This window comes from Stigmatopora argus, chromosome 9 (assembly GCF_051989625.1).
Source record: "Stigmatopora argus isolate UIUO_Sarg chromosome 9, RoL_Sarg_1.0, whole genome shotgun sequence".
NCBI lineage: Eukaryota > Metazoa > Chordata > Actinopteri > Syngnathiformes > Syngnathidae > Stigmatopora > Stigmatopora argus.
In genome coordinates, this window is record NC_135395.1 from 2846705 (window position 1) to 2864825 (window position 18121).

The following is an 18121-nucleotide window of genomic DNA, read 5'->3' on the forward strand; positions in this document are numbered from 1 at the left end:
AGAATGAGACAGAGAGAGAATGAGATAGAGAGAGAATGAGATAGAGAGAATGAGACAGAGAGAGAATGAGATAAAGAGAGAATGAGAGAGAATGAGAGAAAGAGAGAGAGAATGAGAGCATGAGAGAGAGAGAATGAGAGAATGAGAGAGAATGAGAAAGAGAGAATGAGATGAAGAGAGAAAATGAGCAAGAGAAAGAATGAGAGCAAGAGAGAGAGAGAAAAAATGAGAAGAGAGAAAATGAGAGCAAGAGAGAGAGAGAGAGAGAAAGAACGAGAGCAAAAGAGAGAGAGGAAGAGAATAAGAGAGAAAGAGAGAGCCTGAGAGCAAGAGAACAAGAGAGCCTGAGAGCAAGAGAACAAGAGAGCGAGAGGAAGAGAGAGAAAGAGAGAGCGAGAGTGAGCGAGTGAGAGAAAGAAAAGAAGTACAATTATTTATTCAGCAAGTTTAAATGCTAAACAGGAATTGCTCCGATTTATTTGCCTGGAATAGCTTTGATTGAAAAATATCTTTTTTTTTCTTTCTTGCATTCACTTTCTTTTCAAACATTAAAGAAATTAAAGATGTGCTGGTTTAGTTGCCCTTCATGCATGGTATACAGTGCACAATTTTCGATGTTTGCATTGCCTTGAAGAACATTAGAAGACAGAATCCAAAAGTGACCATGTTCTTAATTATTCATTTATTCATCTTCCATACCGCACATCCTCCTAAGAAGAAGACTTTGGGAGAAAGGCAGACTACACCCTAGACTGGTCAGTGAGCCTTGGGGCACACACATAGACATTCGCACTCACAATCATACAGCCGCCTGCGGAAATCGAGCCTGCGCCTGCCCGCAACGAAACCATAAATATATATATATGCAAACTTTTAATACCAGCTGAATATACATACAAACAACATACATTATAATATAGTATGTTACTCATTCTTCTAAAAACCCTGCATTCATGGGAAGTTGTATCTATCAAGAACACTAATGCTATGGAACCACTGAGACCTGTATGATATGCAATCTCGTGTTTGTGCTTTGGCGGAAATCTCAATGCACGTTTTACCAATGTAGCAGTCCGGTCCTGTCCAGTTGGGTTGGCAGGTGCAGGTATCTGACTCATGGAGATAGGTGCCATGCCCTGAACACTGTTCCTGACAGGCTGGCAACGGGTCATGACAGCTCACTCCTGCCCAGCCTGGAGAGCACACACATTCCCCACGGACACATACGCCATGTCCACCACACTGAGGGTCTACACAGTCCACTGGAAACATAGAAAGGACAAAAATAAAAGTCAGAGTTTGCGGTGAAGGGAGTCGTTTAGGATCCTAGGTTGCCTGTCTAATTATAATCATCAGTTCACTAAGTATGAAAGCAGTGTTCTTTGCATCTCATCCAGGAGTTAACTGCCCTAGCTACAATTCCTGTATCTGTTCCACAACATTACATTTCATAGGACACTTAAACCCGGGCTTTGATAAGGGGTGAAATGGCCTGGTTGAAATCTGCATGTGCGAGTGGTCAGCGTTAGTGTGTGTAATTACAGCTCTGAGCGTCGAGCCAAAGCTCAGCACAACCTGCACCAGCACAGCTCAGCTCAGCTCAGCTCTGTTGTTCAAGGTCAAACACGTGATTCAGTCGCTGCAGGCAAAGCGCTACATACAGTTTTTAGGGATGTTTTGGAACTCTCTGCTAAGATCTTATAGTTAAGCATAAAATATGAATAATCCAGCGTTTGTTATTTTTATAATTCATGGTTATATAGTGGAACGTTGAAAACGGCAAATTATATTACACTTTACTATTCTATACATTGAGAAGTCTTTTATCTACATCTTCACCTTATAACATGGCATTACAGCTGTAAATCATCATTTTCACTTCATATTATGCCTTATTAATGCATAATGTATTGTTGGAAATCCGCAGTATGTAAATTGACAGGTGAATAACGTTGTGAAATCAGATAAACAATCTCTAGCATAACCATAAAACCCACACAGTTTAATAAAAAACAGCTTAAATTAAAACCCCTCGTTCAAAATAAGATATATATTTTCGTATTATAACAAGAAAACGAGTCAACAGTGGGAGGACACAGCAGTGGTCATTGTTTTTTTCTTCTTTTTTATGATCGGAGATATACTAATTCTTAGAAAAGGTTAAACATATTGTATTATTTTGGTTTCAATTTACAAAACTTAATCATAAAATATACTGTACTATTTATTCATTTTTAAACGTCAAACATACATTTTTGTTCATAAAAATCACTGTCAGAGTACAACTTTAGTTAAGTAAATGTTTTAGTGTACTGTCTTACCTAGCTCACAGTTTACGCCTTTGTAGGTTGGGCTGCATATGCAGACACCCTGCATGCAGGAGCCATGGTTGGAACATGTAGGGTCGATACACTGACCTTCCTCTACATTACACTCAGCTCCCTTCCAACCAGTCAGGCACAAACACCTTCCTTTCTCATACACGCCGTTACCGCTGCACAACACCGGGCAAGAATCTGTAACGGGACAAACACAGATTACAGCCACGTGAAAAGGCACACATAGTACTGCAGTATATTAGCTGGAAGACCACAGTAACCCCATGTGAGATGGGTGACACACTCTTATCTCAGCTGCTGCACGGTTTCAGCAAATCCTCAAACAGTCTTTCTCCTTCTCTCCCACACTTATACTTGGACAGACACACAACACACACACACACACACACACACACACACAAACACGCACACACACACATACCATCTTATCACTCATGCCGTTTCAATTTACTCAAGCACCACCTAAGCCTAGCTACCACGGCAACACAAGAATTGGAGAAAATCTCCCGGACATCACCTCACTTGCTCTGAACAGGCCGTGAAAACAATCGTGAAAATGAGAGATTAGGAAGAAGAGCATTAGGGCTTTTGTAGAATGAGGAGCTCTCTCCATGCAGAAGTGGAGAGCTGTGTGGCAGCAAGCTACGTGTGCATCGACAGTTACCCTCCGGCCCCCAGTATACATATAGGATCACCTCAGTGCGGCTAAAAGAGAAGCATGACAATAAAGACTTAACATGACAGGGCTCGAAGTTAACCGGGCAAGTGTATTTTGAGTTCGACCTTTGCTAGCTTTGGGTTGCCCCCTCTGGACAAGTGCACCCACATTTTTACTTACTCGAGGCATTTGATGCATTGAAGCAAACTATAGCCCGCTGCACTTAACGGCATTAAACACACCTTTCATATTTTATAACTCTTGCCATATCTTCTGGAACAACAAACATCATCTTGCTACCAAATAACCAGAGATGAGAAGGACGTATAAATAAATGTGTTTAAATAAGTCATGATATCATAGCACCTGTTTAAAGAAAATGGGCCAGGACAAAGGAAGCATATTAGAAGTAAGGATAGGGGAAAGTATAGGGGATGATTACCTTTCATAAGTAGGAGCAAGAAAAGACACCAAGTAAAATTATTATAGTAATTATAAAATTGTATGCATATAGTAATACATGGATGTTGGGTTAGGGGTTCATACAATAGTAGTTTTTTTTTTAGGTTAAAGGTTATATTTTTTACTTGATACGGCAAGTTTGAACGCTCATTCAAGGAAGTAGATGTTGTCTAATGAGTGTCATGCTAAGAATGTTAATAATCCTGAACCAGGATAAAATAATAACTATAACTTTATTAGTAATTCCCTCTAATCTAGAAGTAGAAATGGTGCATGGGCAGAATGAGAACCCATTAGGTGCTGTTCTACTTATTTTCACTTCACAGCCTTTTGCCAATTCTAAGTAGCTTTTTTAAGCTTTTGAGTGTGACAGAGGTCCTCATATTGACGAAATATGGTGTAAAGTCCTTGAAAAAAATCATCATACTCTTTAAACTGTTTGTTTTAAACAACCACTGCAAATTGAATATTCTTCAGCTTCATAAGAAATGAAATTAAATTCAATTTAGTTTTGTTTTGGAAGATGTTTGGAAATTTTATTTTCACCTTTAGCAAAGCTAAATAAGAAAAATCCATTATAAATCACCGGTTTCTGTAAAAGCTTTTTGAAAGGTGACATGAAGAGAATTTGATTTCAACACAGGATTTCATTATACCTTTGCTCCTTGGAATTCATGGGGCATGACTTCTAATTTAGCTTTTTGACAGCTGTTTAACTGTATTTAAACAGTAAGATGAATGGACATACAAGTACATGTACTCTGCATTTTTTTATCTGCCATATAGGGTCTAACCTTGTGCAGCATTTTCATATATTTTTTTTCTTTCTTTCTTATTTCTATTACCTTTTGCACAGTTAGGACCCATGAATCCAGTGAAGCAATGACAACGGCCAGCAACGCACTCTCCATTTCCATTGCAGCCTTTGGAGCAGCCATCCATTGTGTCTATGCAACAACATAAACACAAAAAAAGATTAGGACATGCAGTTATTCAATACATTAAAAGTCAGACATAAGAACAATAATCCAAACCACTCAATCAACCCGCATAGCAATCTGTTATTGAATGAAAATGTGATAAGCAATGGATGACTCCCCAGACACAGACGCTATATTAGATTAGCCTGATCCAGCTGCTATCATTCTCTGGAGACTGGCCAAACACTTACTTGATCTGTGTTGCACTAAGCACATTATGCTGCATTACAGGTTGAAAACACACTGCATGCACATTTACATACATCAACGCTTCATCACCAAACTGTTTACAAGAACACAATTTGGAACGAGATTGAAGAACACAAAATGTGACATTGTAAATGACCCAGTTAGTGGACTGCGGATAACAGTGTGATGTTACTGCTGTTACTCTCAAAGGCAGATGTCAGTAAATTCCAGTGCATCATTGCACAACATTACAAATTCCTATTTGTCACTGATTTTGTTCCAACAAAGTTTAACTTTGCGATACGCGCCAATCATAACATAGAGATGTTAGTGTCATTAGGTCAGTAAACATGCGGTGGTTGACTGGTCTACCAACTAGTATTTTGGTGAAGAACACACTATTCCACTATCCCAGAAAAACCTGATCTAATATGAATATTAAAATTAAACACCATCCTTTGCCAAGCCAACTTGCCCTTTTTTATGATAAAAATTAAAGTTTAACAAAATGTACTGACAAAAATAATCAGTCACACTTTAATCAATAAATATATACACATAATTAATTGGAATGGGGTGGCCCGAGGGCCGAGTGGTAAGTGTGTCGTCCTCACAGTTCTGACATTGTAGATTCAATTCCACGTCCGGGACTTCCTGAGTGGAGTTTGCATGTTCTCTCTGGGCTTCCGTGGGTTATCTCCGGGTACTCTGGTTTCCTCCCACATCGCAAAAACATGCGGGGTAGGCTGGTTGAACACTCTAAATCAGGGGTGCCAAACTCATTTTTTGTCGTGGGCCACGTGGTAGTTTCGATTACATCCGGAGGGCCGTTATGTCTTCCAACTAGGCTCCCAAAATTAATCGATTAAAAAATTGATAGCTTTTTCGTGCTGATCGATACATCATTTTTGGACATTCAAATTAGTACAAATTGTTTGCTATCATTGATTTAAAATGAGGAAACAATAAATATTCCATATACGTACATCTTCATTTGAATGTCATCATAAAACAGAAAGTTGGCACTCATCATGTACTTTCTCGGGCCACACAAAATGATGTGGTGGGCCAGATTTGGCCCGCGGGACGCCACTTTGACAAATGTGCTCTAAATTGCCCTCAGGTGTGAGTGTGAAAGTGAATGGCTGTCCGTCTCGCGGTGCCCTGCGATTGGCTGACCACCGATTTAGGATGCTCCAGCACCCGCCATTGACCCATGTGAGGATAAGCAGTACAGAAAATGGAATGCCGTCTTTAAATTGACCTTATGCGCTTAAGTTGCTTCTCTGCAGAAGGAACAAAGCAACAGTCAAACAACTGTTGTGAGCCGAGTTCATTTATTGAGGTTGAATGAATGACAAATCCTTCACTGGCATGGACCACACACATATGCACACACACCCACGCACACACACCTGGGCACGCACTTATTCTACAAACAAACGCACACACTCCGATATAATGTGACTCTCGCCTTGAGGCACGTGTGACACATGCTAATGAGACAGGCAGCATAGTTCCTCCACAGCAGCGCATCACTATAGAAACCAAAGTAATTTTCACCTCCATCACCTGTCATCGTCACACTGATGGAGAGGAGTGCCAATCATCTCCCACACAGTCAGGAAAACTCCTCATATGAATCTTCTATCCTCTTGGAAGAAAAATAAACTCACACGGGTAAATTCTAATATTGGATGTGGCACCTGACAAATGCAATGAGCAGGAACTCATCTGCAAGGCCAGAAAACAGCTTTTATTTCAGAGAAGATACAATGATCTCTCAGGAAGCTAAACATTGGCACAGCTGTAACTGTGAACTAAACTACATTTTCAGGTGAGTATCTTGGCAATAATATTCTCCAGGCAATTAACAAGTAATGCACAAAGACCAGTGCATTTGACAACATGGCACGTGTATGTGCATGCATAATCTGTTCTTTCCACTGACTAAACCCTTTTTAGTTGGAAACCATCCATGCCATAAGTTATTGCAGCTAAGTGTGATTATAAAATGGGTACTTCCACCCAAGTGGTCTGATTGGTCAAATAAGCATTCCAATTGTAGTTTATGAGCCTTTTAAAGTTTCAGCCATGGTTTATGACCCTTGGGTTTAATGTGAAATGAATTGACTATTCAGCTGACTAAAAATACTCAAGCATTTTCTACCCATAACCTGCAACATTAATTAGAAATTTATATATATATATATATGTGTATATATATATATATATATATATATATATATATATATATATATATATACATATACATATACAAATACATATATATACACACACATTTTATTTTCTAATTAATGATGCAGGTTATGGATAGAAAATATGCCTCAATATTTGCAGTTAGATCCGGTTACATTTTTCTGTGCAAAAGCTCAATATCCCGACAATGATCATCTTGTATCTGACAGTATCTTCCTCTCATGCTGCAGTCATAGTTCCTGCACAGAGGATTATATACAGACAGAATGCATTGCCAACCAGTTTAGCTGCTTCATTTTTTTTAACTCAAATTGATGCAGTAGTACTACACAGTGGTAGTTAGTAACCAATGTTAGTGTTTTGAATTGACAGCAACATTAACTTTATCATAAAATTACGTCAACTCCAAAACAGTGGTAAATCAAACCCTGCGACTATAGCAGTACAAAATACTATACACATTATTAAACCATTCACTGCTATTGACAGCGTTAGATGTCAAAACAATTTTATCTATGGTGGCCTGACAGTGCTAATTCACTGACAGACAGCCAGACATTTTTCTGTTTCCATGACTGGTAGAAAATGAGTTTCGGATTACATTTCAGAATACAGTATTTAAAGGAAAAAAAACCTTAGTTTTATGTACCGCCTGGTATTGTAGTGGTTCAGTCGCCCAGCCCTATTCGCGCTGGGGTCAATATGATTGTGAGTACGAATGGTCGTCTGTCTCTCTGTGTTCCCTATGGCTGACTCGCGGCCAGTCTAGGGTGTCGTCTACTTTTTGCCCGAAGTCAGCTGGGATAGGCTCCAGCAGCCCCCGCAACCCTTATGAGGATGTGCGGTATGAAAGATGAATGCATGAATGTTGACTTAAACAAGCGAAATCATTGGTGTGTTAAACTGCAAGCCCATCTTCTCACCTATGGGGGTGCTGTGAAGTAAGACTTGCTCGAGATTGCGTCCATCATTGTAGAGAGCCAGATGCCAGGTGCCGGGGTCCATGTATTCAATGAAGCGCGTTTCTTGGAGTCCGCTCAGAAGCAGACCTTTAGGTGCTTTGCCAGCTGAAACAGTATCACTCAAAGACCTGGGCAGCACTTTCCCATCCAGTAGTTTCACAAAGTCAAACTAAACGCATTCGGAAACATGAACAGACAACAATAAAACTTTATCCACAGAGCATAACAAATAAATGGTGTCGGCACAATTATATCAATTAATTGATTATTTTTTCATCAAAACACCAATATCTGGTTGTTTTATAGCATGCACCTCTTCAAATACACTAAACACACTACCGTGGAAAATAACCACTAGAATGTAATGCTTCTCTATTTCCCTTGTGACCTAGTATCACTCTGGGCAGCAGCTTTAAAACCAAATTGGAGAAGAAGAATTACTGCCTTCAATTTGGAGATTGACTGAAAACTGGCACACTGGCAGCTTAATCAGCGGGACTGCTCTTCCCTGTATAAAATGGTCAAAAATCAGAGTGGAAAAAATCTTTCCAAGCTTGGGAAAACAAAAACATAGTTTTGGGCTGTTACTCATCCCATGAAAAGTCTGTGTTATTAATATCAATGGCAATCTCACTGCAGACACAAAATGTTTTGGCTAAATCAATTTAGTTCATAATTCTTGTTAAACTACGTATAGTGAAATATCTAAATAAAGTATCGGTATGAATTTTTTTTGTCATGAATATAATGTTACATTTAGGTCGCTCCGTGGGGCCTTGGTAACGTAAATTTGGATGAACAGTAGAGCTACTTTGGATAAAACAAAAGCTCCCTGAAATACAGTTCATTCTAACGATTATTAAAATAATGATTTCTTTGACCACTGTACATTGGTACACGTGTAGGGCGTCATTACATGTCTTCCAAGACCATATTGACTTACCTGTGTGTGTGTAGGTGGTATATTCCTGCGTCCATAGACCCCCAGCAGTGCATTATGGGAGAGAGAAAGATTGAACTTGATGTGGGTTGGATGGTGCACAGTCATATGAAACCTCCAAAACACTCCTGGTGGGATGGCCTGATTCTGTTGCGTTCCAATGTCGACCTCACCACGATCGATGGCCCGGCCACGCACCCACTTTTCTGTAGAATCAAATGACAAATAGGTATTGTAAAGGTCATATACTTTAGAGTTATCAAAGACAAGAGGGGTTCTCTTGAAAATGAAAGTGCTATGTCCTTCAACATCATTGGGATCAACAGCTCTACTAATGAAGTGAGACTGAAGAGACATCGGGAGTGACTCGTGGCTGTAAAAACCTCGCTTTTCAAGAGACTCCACATTCGCAGTCCCAGGCTCTGCATTACAAAGGAGTGTTGTGCCTAAGCATAATTTACAGGGGCTTTGACATGAGCTATGTTAGCATCTTTTCAGCAGAAAAATAGTGTGCAGGAGAAAGAAAAGCGATAGAGTAGAGAAAAGGGATGACCACACGTATGCATGCATTCACAAATAGAATCATGGAAGAGAGATAGGGTCTTGAATCAGAGTGTGTCTTTGTGCCTAAGGAGAATGGCATTTCCTAAAGTCCTTTAGCCATTAGCTCCTTGCCTCTTTATGAGACTTTATCAACCACCAGGTCTCAGTCTTTTGTGTCGGTGGAGCAGGCGGACCTCTACAGCCCTCTTTGTGCCTGCCTTTATGGAGAGATATATCTGTGCTTCTAAAAGAAGATGGAGAAAATACACTGACAGAGGGGAGCCCACCGATCGTTACGACCACAAAGGCAGATGAACAGTTAGGGGTAGATTCATGGATCCGTCTGCGTGCTCTCTATCTATAATGGCCACAGCTTTACCACTCCATTATGGCAACATCATGCACATCCACAGGGCAGCTGTCATATATCTCGTCAAATGACAGCAGGCAAGAGCCCAAAGATATCTCTTCTTATACCCATAGTGTCATTATTGTTTTCTGGCATTAGAAATGGTGACACTGTAATAACTTATTAAAAATCTTTCACTGACACTTGATAATGGTCAATTTCATGACTTTGCGATATGAAAATTTAGGATATCGGCTTGTCAAAATTTATTGCATGAGAGCAATTGAGTGACTAAAGATAGAATGAGACTGTGGAAAGTTGCTTTTTTCCTCTGTGTCAGACTGGTGAATGCAAACCAGTAAATAAATGGTTGCGTATAAGTTAGGTAGTTGGTTAGCTAACCAAGTCTTCTTTCACAGTTCACATATATTGGATAGTTAAAACACAAATATGGTGAAAAACAAATTGAGTTTCCATCGTCCCTTGAAAAACGGAATCATCCCATATTCAGAAACAAAAGTACACATACTTTATTGATCTTACAAGGGACGCAATTTGTCTAGCATTATCATGAAACTCCAGAACAGTGTCAGATCTCTAGAAGGAACGAATACCGGTGGGGTGCATTTTAAGAAAATACAGCCACATATTTCCCCGCCACTCCTGCTTTATGACCACTGAGCATGAGGATGACAATACGAAATCCTGCCCAACTCATTGAATCACGTTACTGTCGCTTATCATAAAGACAATGGAGAACAACCCGTCACCATGGATGACCCAAAAAAAATACATGATAGATTTATTTTATTTTAGTTTTTTTTTAATACATATAGAATTTGTTTTCATTATTTACTACAGAGTTTATGTTTGCACTTTCTTTGACTGCACAAATTGTTCTGTATATTAACTTTCACAAGTTCCATGATCGAGCCTGCATGATCAATCACGTGGCAACTTTAAAGCGCCATAGAAAAAAAAAACTATTTCACATAAAGTACGATCAACATAAATCGAAAGAGTGGGCTTTGAACCCTCTCCTAGTTTTTATATAGCACTGATCGAGCACAGAAAACCAATGATATGATCGTTTTAATTTGATGGTAGATTGTTTCTTTATTGGTGCATGTGTGCGTAGTAGATACTAGAGAACACTCGCTGACTGACCGCTGCACTAAATAAATTCATATTTTTGTATATTTATTGGCCTACTATACTGGAAGTTCTTAATTTCCAAACAAACCAATTGAAAAATCACAGTGTGGAAGGAATTCACTCAAAATGTGTCTTATTACTGTTTCTTTTCCAACAACCTCTGAAGTCTACCACACAAAGTCTATTGATAAAACCAGAGGCAATTTGAGTATTAATACAAATACAGTGTCTGCCCAAAAGCTGATGGTCTTTTGGTTTGGACGTGACTGGACAGGGAGAAAAACATACAACATTCTCTCCAATTATAGTAGCAGGATGTAAGCAGCTTGGCAGAACTAAAGTATGCTTTTATGCATTCCTACTGAGTATACGTCCTCAGTCTATTCCCTTTCACACTAATCCTCACTCTTGTGCCTCACCACAAAAATAAAGGCCAACAGAGGGATGGATGTCCCGAGGAAAGCAGCCTTTTATTCAACTCTAGATGAATAGGACATGAATTGGGTATGGTGGTTGGCACAAAACAGGCAGGCATTACACGAGTGCAGGCAGCACTGCGGGCCAGCTGACTGGCAGGGAGATGAGCAACCAGGTCCTTCTGATGCTAATTACTGTACTGTAGCTCTTCTTGTATGATGCAATGTGAGGAGAGACACTAGCGCTCCAAGCATTTGAAAGTATGGGTATTGGGTAAAGCAGGAGTTGTAGGGAAGAGTTGTGGGAGGAGGGAGAAAAAGGATGAGAGGGGGAACGAGCCAAGAACAGAGGAGAATGTCAAAAAGACAAGCAGGGAGCATCAACTTACTGCTGCTGATGCAAGGCAGAGGAAAACATCTTGCATCTCACACAGCGGCAATAAACACATAAAATTCTAAAGAAAAAACTAAACAATAATATATTTCTAAGATAAAAACAGATGTATGAAACTATTATGTGGTTCCAGCAGAAAAAATATATAGCATCTAAAACTACAATGTGGGCAGAAGTCATTAAAAGAGGAAGAGTGGTTGAGTAATTGATCACTGTTATTCTTTGATATCGTTGGTGTGAAACAACACGAACAAAAATCAGGCCATTTCCCAACTCCAATCTGATAATATCTGTTCATTCTAAACTTGCTCTCTCTTAAATTGTTGGTTCAAATTTTTGAGTTATGATTACTACAACTACTATTGTTACAATTAGAGCTACTGGTTCTTTAATTTATTTTTGTCTTTTTTTCCATTTTCATGAAGCTTTTTCACCTATTCTGTCCCCCATGGTGTCCCTTCCCTCGTGTGACCAGGTGTGTGTACTTTGTAATCACACCCTGTCTGTCTATTTAAACCCTGTGTGTTTGAGAGTCTGTGTCGGATCGTCTGCTTTGTTTGCATCATGCCAAGTTACCAGCCATGTTTCTCGTTCCCCCATGTCTTTACATGTCAGGTTTGGTTTTGTGATTTAATTCTCCTTGTTATTTTTTGAAGAGTCCTGCCTTAGTTATTTAAGTTTTTTTTTTAAACCACGCATTTGGGTCCTACTCCTACGTTCCACGATTGACGCCGCACGAGTCATAACAGATTTGTTTTTTTAAGATACAAGCCATCATTTGGCAATCTTCTTTGCTTCTAATTGTGAGTTCAAACATCTGATGTGGGGACATTGTATGGTGACAGTGAACTCAATTCAATTCACAACAACATTACTTTTGCAACCAGTGAAGTATTTTTAAAGGTGCTAGATGTGTAACAGTAGTTATTGTTTTGTGTGTATGGGTGCACAAAACATCATGTTATGTCATGTCTGGGCATGTCATTAAAAAAAGTTGCGCAACTCTCACGTGTAAATAAAAAGGGGAGCAAATATTGTGCAAACATGCTAAACCAAATCCGTGACTGCAAAGCCATGTCACCATAATAATTTTCAAGTATCTTGGGAACATATGAGCAACACTCCAGTGTATTGTGTCCTGATAGCAATTGATGATATCACTAATCTTGTTGTCTTCCTCGCAGAATACAAAACAGTAGGCTACAAAGCAGTTGAGGGTAAAAACAAATGCATTTGTATGCAGATTGTGGTGGGCTGAGTTCAAATTGCTTTTGCACCTGGTATAAACCGCAGAAATGTGTTTGGAACCGTAACAAGACCAGCTCTTGCAGAAGTAACGGACTAGTTGGTTTGTGACACAGAGTATGTCTCTTGTGTTAACACTGATTCAAGTGAACTGCATCAAAAGGGAAAAATTAACTAAAGTTTAAAGCCAATAAAAAGATGCTTCTTGTGTGTATGTCTGCACATGAACACAATAGCAGAAGGACTCTGTTTTGGCCAATTAAACCATGACTGCATTCCCAGTGCTTCATTGGTAATTTGTCGATTTGTAACATTTTGTTCCCCGCATTTGGAAAAGCCCTGATTCAGATTCAATTCCATACTTTTTATATATTCTGTCTTTCTTTATGCTGCCATAGCCATTTGGAAGCACTACAGCCCGAACTAGGTCTCTAAAACCATTTAGTATGAGTAAACCAAAACTCATCCCTTTTCAGCGTTGTGTGTATATCTAGCCTAATGACTGTGATCTTCTTTTAGGAGTAGAGGCACAAGGTCTAATTATTCTTCTCTGGCCGAGGGGTTGTTCAGGTAAAACAATTAGATGTTATTAAATCATCTTTCATAGGAACTAAAATCTCTTCAGCATGCATGGTATTAACCCTGAGATTCTAGTGAATAATGTAGCACAGGGTAACAGAGGGATTAGAAAAGTGTGTGTTAGTCCATATTGGACCCCCTGCCCACACGTCAATCTCACACACTTTGGAGCACCAACATTAAGAGTGCACCTAATACAAAAATATCACAATGGGTAAGGTCTCTACAATTACTTGGATTCGACTAGGGTCTTTTTGAGCATGTGGCTTAATAAGCTTTCAGCCTTCTCTCTCTACTCTGAAGCCTAATGAGAGTCAGTCTGAGTCAGTTGAAGATAATACTCTTGGCCTTCAGGCCCTCCATTACTCTCTCACCCACTGTCCACAATCAAAGCCTCGGGCTATGTCTGTGACTGACAGATTTGCTTGACTACAAACACATTTATACCAAGAGTCAAAGATTTCCATTTTTACAAAAACAAAATTTTTAACATCAATGTTTTTTCCTGTCTAGAACATTTGGTAAAATATGTAATCGTAGAAGACATAGTAAATATTTTTTTAACTGTTCAATGTGAAAACAAGAATTAAACAATAGGAGACATAGCATGCAAAGTTCTTTTTGTTTTTTGTTTTGTAATAAAGGAAATTTACAATTAACATTAAGAGCTTGAAAACACTAGTATTGTAATGTAATTTTTCAGAAGAGTAAATGGTCCATTGTTATTATAACAATGATGATCGTGTAATTTTAAAATGTATATTCCTAGGCAATTCACATCATTGTATTATGCAACAGAGTATGTGTGTCACAAAGCCGTTACACAATTACTATAAGCACAGTTTGAATTCATAAGCCAATTATCTTTGGCCACATTTGTCAGTGATTGGGATGCAGAGTACCAAATTAACATTTTGCAAGTTTTTTTTCTGAAATTGAGCTTTGGATTCACTCAATTGTGTATAAATGCCTATGTGTTCTTGTAGCAATGAGGGTGTAGGGTTGAGTGTGTGTGTGATTGGGGATGGGTGGCGGACTTCGCTCGCATCAAATTAGAATGTATCCCAGCGTGAGAAAATCAATGAGACTAGTGTAACATGGACCAGTCCATCAGCATTTTCATCCATCTCTTCTCTTACTTCTTTCCCCCGTTCGATCCCTCGCTCACGTTCTCATACACACTCATACACAAGTACCTACACATACATGCCCCCCCCCCCCCCATTTCCTCATACACCAAGCCCCCCCATACACATACAGGATAGAAACATTTTCCTACAGGGCTCCTACTTCCCGTTATTTGTTTTCTGAGCGCTGAATATTAATGTGCAGAAGAGTATTAGGGCCTAAGAAAGAAAGAAAAAGTATGACTACAACATAAAAGTCTCAGTACTATTGCGAGAATGAAGTCTTATTATTATGTGACGAAACACGGATGGATGCAGTACGGCTAATGTAACTAAATCAGCTCTTACGTACTTTACGTCACGCTTTTTCCGCTTCTGTTAAAATCAACAATATCGAGAGCATCTCATGAGGCTGTGTTTTAAAATCGGTTTCACAAATAAGAAAACCCTTTATCTTTTGGCTCATCTACCTTAATACCTTAATATTTAAATGCTAAATGCTAAAAAAAAAACATGGCATTGGCTAAAATGCCAATGCTCATGCTCCACATGCTTAACTTAATAATGGGAATGTCAATTATATTATTTATTTATGAACTAAAGCTAGTTAATGAGTATGAGATATTCTGCGATTGCTATGTACTTCATTCAAGTAAGAAAATTATTTTCAGAACTTGTTGGGTAAGGTATACTGAGGCAATAGGGACATTTCGCTGTGTGTCGGGATGCCAGGCAGATAAAGATCTTTTGAACCATGTGGTCTCATGCATACTTAGCAAACTGTGTTTGATTATTATTAGGTGAGTGGCAATTACTGATGTGCTAATTAGAAATATTTGTTTCTTGTAAAGCGCTGGCTGCGTAGGGCTCCTGATAATATGCAATGCGGTGAAATGTATGACTCAATATGCTTCTTACAATATCATACTGAATAAAACATTAACTGCACATTTAAATGCATTTTAACAATCAAAAGTTATAAAATGAGGCATAACAATAGTAGGGTTGTAGGAGAACTCTCTCTCTCTCTCTCTCTCTCGATCTCTAGTGCAATGTATTTATCCCTTTGGTTCCCTTCAACCGCCAACTCACCAGTCCTTGTGGTGTAAGCTTGGGGATTGTGTGGTTTTTGGGTGTGAGAGGTGATGGGTACATCAGGATGAGCGTGATAATCTGACGCAGTGGATTACAAACCAATCTCTAATCTCCCAGACCATTCTTTGTGTAGGAAATACCTCTGAGGGTAGTACAATAATCTCAACCCCACTTTTTAAATTTCTTTTTTATGTCCCAGTTGTCATCAAGGACCTAAATCATTATATGTTGAAATAAAAGATTGTGTTGCAACAGTAAGAAGTACCCCGTGTGCTCTCTTATCTAGGATTTAACTCCCGAGTTGAGCGTTAATCCTTCAAATGTGAGTATTTTTTTAAGAACAGTTGCTTTAGGTATGTCCCTAGTTGCTTAAAAGGCAGTGGGTTGCAGTCTGGCCAAAAGACTTTTCTCTCTAAATGCTGAACATAATCCATGACAACTATGCAATATCCATCAGCCAACCATGAAGGTTGTTGTGTCCTGTCCGACAGCATGACCTGCAACACTGACAATTAATGTACCATATCATGGGGTTAAATTGGTGTTAGTAATTTCTCTGGCTAGTTGAGAAGTGAGCGACGAGAGTCAATTCCAGTCACGCAGCGGCTAGGAGGGAACATGATTAACCAATTATCTTTCCTTTCTTTTAAATTGCTACCCAGTCTGGAGTGAGCTCTCTGATTAGAACATGCGTTGCACATGGCGCGTATTGTCTACGCAGGGCAAGGTTCAAATTTCCAAAAAAAAGGGTCTGACTAAAATATTACGCTTTTGGCCAGTCAGTTTCACCCTCTACTGATAATGTGCAAATGTAATTCTTTTCAAGACATAACAATGAACATTAATTCTCTTAAGAGAAGCCTATAGTAAATGTAGCAAAGCCAATGCATAGAATGAAAGGGTAGAAAAGTTTGCAATAAGTATCTTCCACTGAGACGTGTAGCATCATAACAAAATGCCTCAGCCACCTCATCTGGCTCCTCTAGAGTAGTCTCTGCTCTGAGCCTCTGAACTGCACCAATACGCCTGTCGATTTTGTTATGAAGCAAGAAACTCTCTTGACTGAATTGTCCGTTGCTGAATGTAACATGCAACTTTTATTATTAAAGATTTTTATGCTCACCTCTGTCATTGGCATGTGTGTTCTCAGGATTGAGTGTGTCTAGAAGGTGAATAGAGCTGGTAGGTCTAGCTTTGCGATCCTCCAGTTGATGGTCTGCAGAGCTTACACCATTCTCATACAGCTGGCTCTTGCTGTGCCGCAGATGCCAGGTCAGACCTAACAGGTGGACCGCTAGACACACATGCACAACCACACAGAATTTGTGCCAAAGAGAGAGAAAAGAAAGAGAAAATTAAAATTCAGCATGTGCATATGGCCAAGTCTGACTCCCCTTTTATGTCCATATCTGGCCTATCATTCATTAGATGTGCTTATTAGTGTCCATCAAGACAGGATACAATTAGCAGATCCACAAATGTACACACACACACACACGCACGAACACACACAGGCACACAAACACACACACATATATTGTGGCTGAGGTGAGCAATTATAAGAGATTTTAAGAACTTGAGCCCAAGGCGGATATTAAAGTGCTAACACAATCTTTTGTGCATGACTAATGATGCTTTGAAAGCCACTGCCGATTCACAATCCATATGGGCCTTTTAAACAACAAAGGGTACGAGAAGATACTGGACTTCCCTCTCCTGCTCATCAAAATATTTACTAGGAAAGCAATTCCACACTCCGTTAAATATAAACAACTAACACATGCCCATTAAGAAAATTAATTGTCTTGCAAGACTGTCAATAAAAGGTCCCATAAAATAGTCACCCTGCTCAAACAAATCTTTATATTCCATTTATGCATAACTGTAGTCCTAAATTGCTTTCAGTTTGACTTTAAAAAAATGTATCTGTAAAGGTAGCATTGCTTCAGTGAAGCAAAAGAGAAAATAAATGAAATAACTCACTGCCACATTTTCATCTGTGACACCTTTGGAACATCAAACAAAAGCAAAAAGTCTAACCACAAAGTAACTATGCAACGGTGGCCGTCAGAGGCTGTCTGCAAACATTACAGATCAAGGGGAAGAACTTCTGAAGACTTCAAACATCTTCACTCTCTACCTTCCTTCTGGTGATTGGTGGCACTTGACACTCTTGCTAACCCTCAGACAAAATGGCTTCTCTGTTAAACCAAACTAGGCATAATGACCAACACCATTGACCATGCCTATGCTAAAACATTAACATTCTGTTGTTTCACATATGCTTGGCTTTACCTTCAGATGAAACTGCTTAAAATTCACATGATCACATAGTTAAAACTAAGGATAACAGGTAAATGAATAGTGATCAAACATTCTTGAAAAAAATCTGCTTTGAAAACCACACCAGGAAAATAATAAATGAATATTATTTTCTATTATTTTGGGGGCTGACAGCAGAAATAGAG

The 18121-nt window shown here is 39.1% G+C and overlaps 1 protein-coding gene across 3 annotated transcripts in view; it reads right to left on the reverse strand.

The window, feature by feature from the left end:
* LOC144082106 (teneurin-1-like) overlaps positions 1–18121 on the reverse strand; it is a 147932-nt gene that overhangs the window by 58485 nt on the left and 71326 nt on the right. For all 3 annotated transcript variants that reach the window (XM_077608959.1, XM_077608958.1, XM_077608957.1), the window contains 6 exons: positions 16777–16947; positions 8754–8956; positions 7772–7979; positions 4305–4406; positions 2322–2516; positions 1062–1262 (listed from right to left, as the gene is read on the reverse strand). In XM_077608959.1, the coding sequence (XP_077465085.1) occupies positions 1062–1262; positions 2322–2516; positions 4305–4406; positions 7772–7979; positions 8754–8956; positions 16777–16947 (1080 nt within the window). The remainder of the gene's footprint in view (positions 1–1061; positions 1263–2321; positions 2517–4304; positions 4407–7771; positions 7980–8753; positions 8957–16776; positions 16948–18121) is intronic.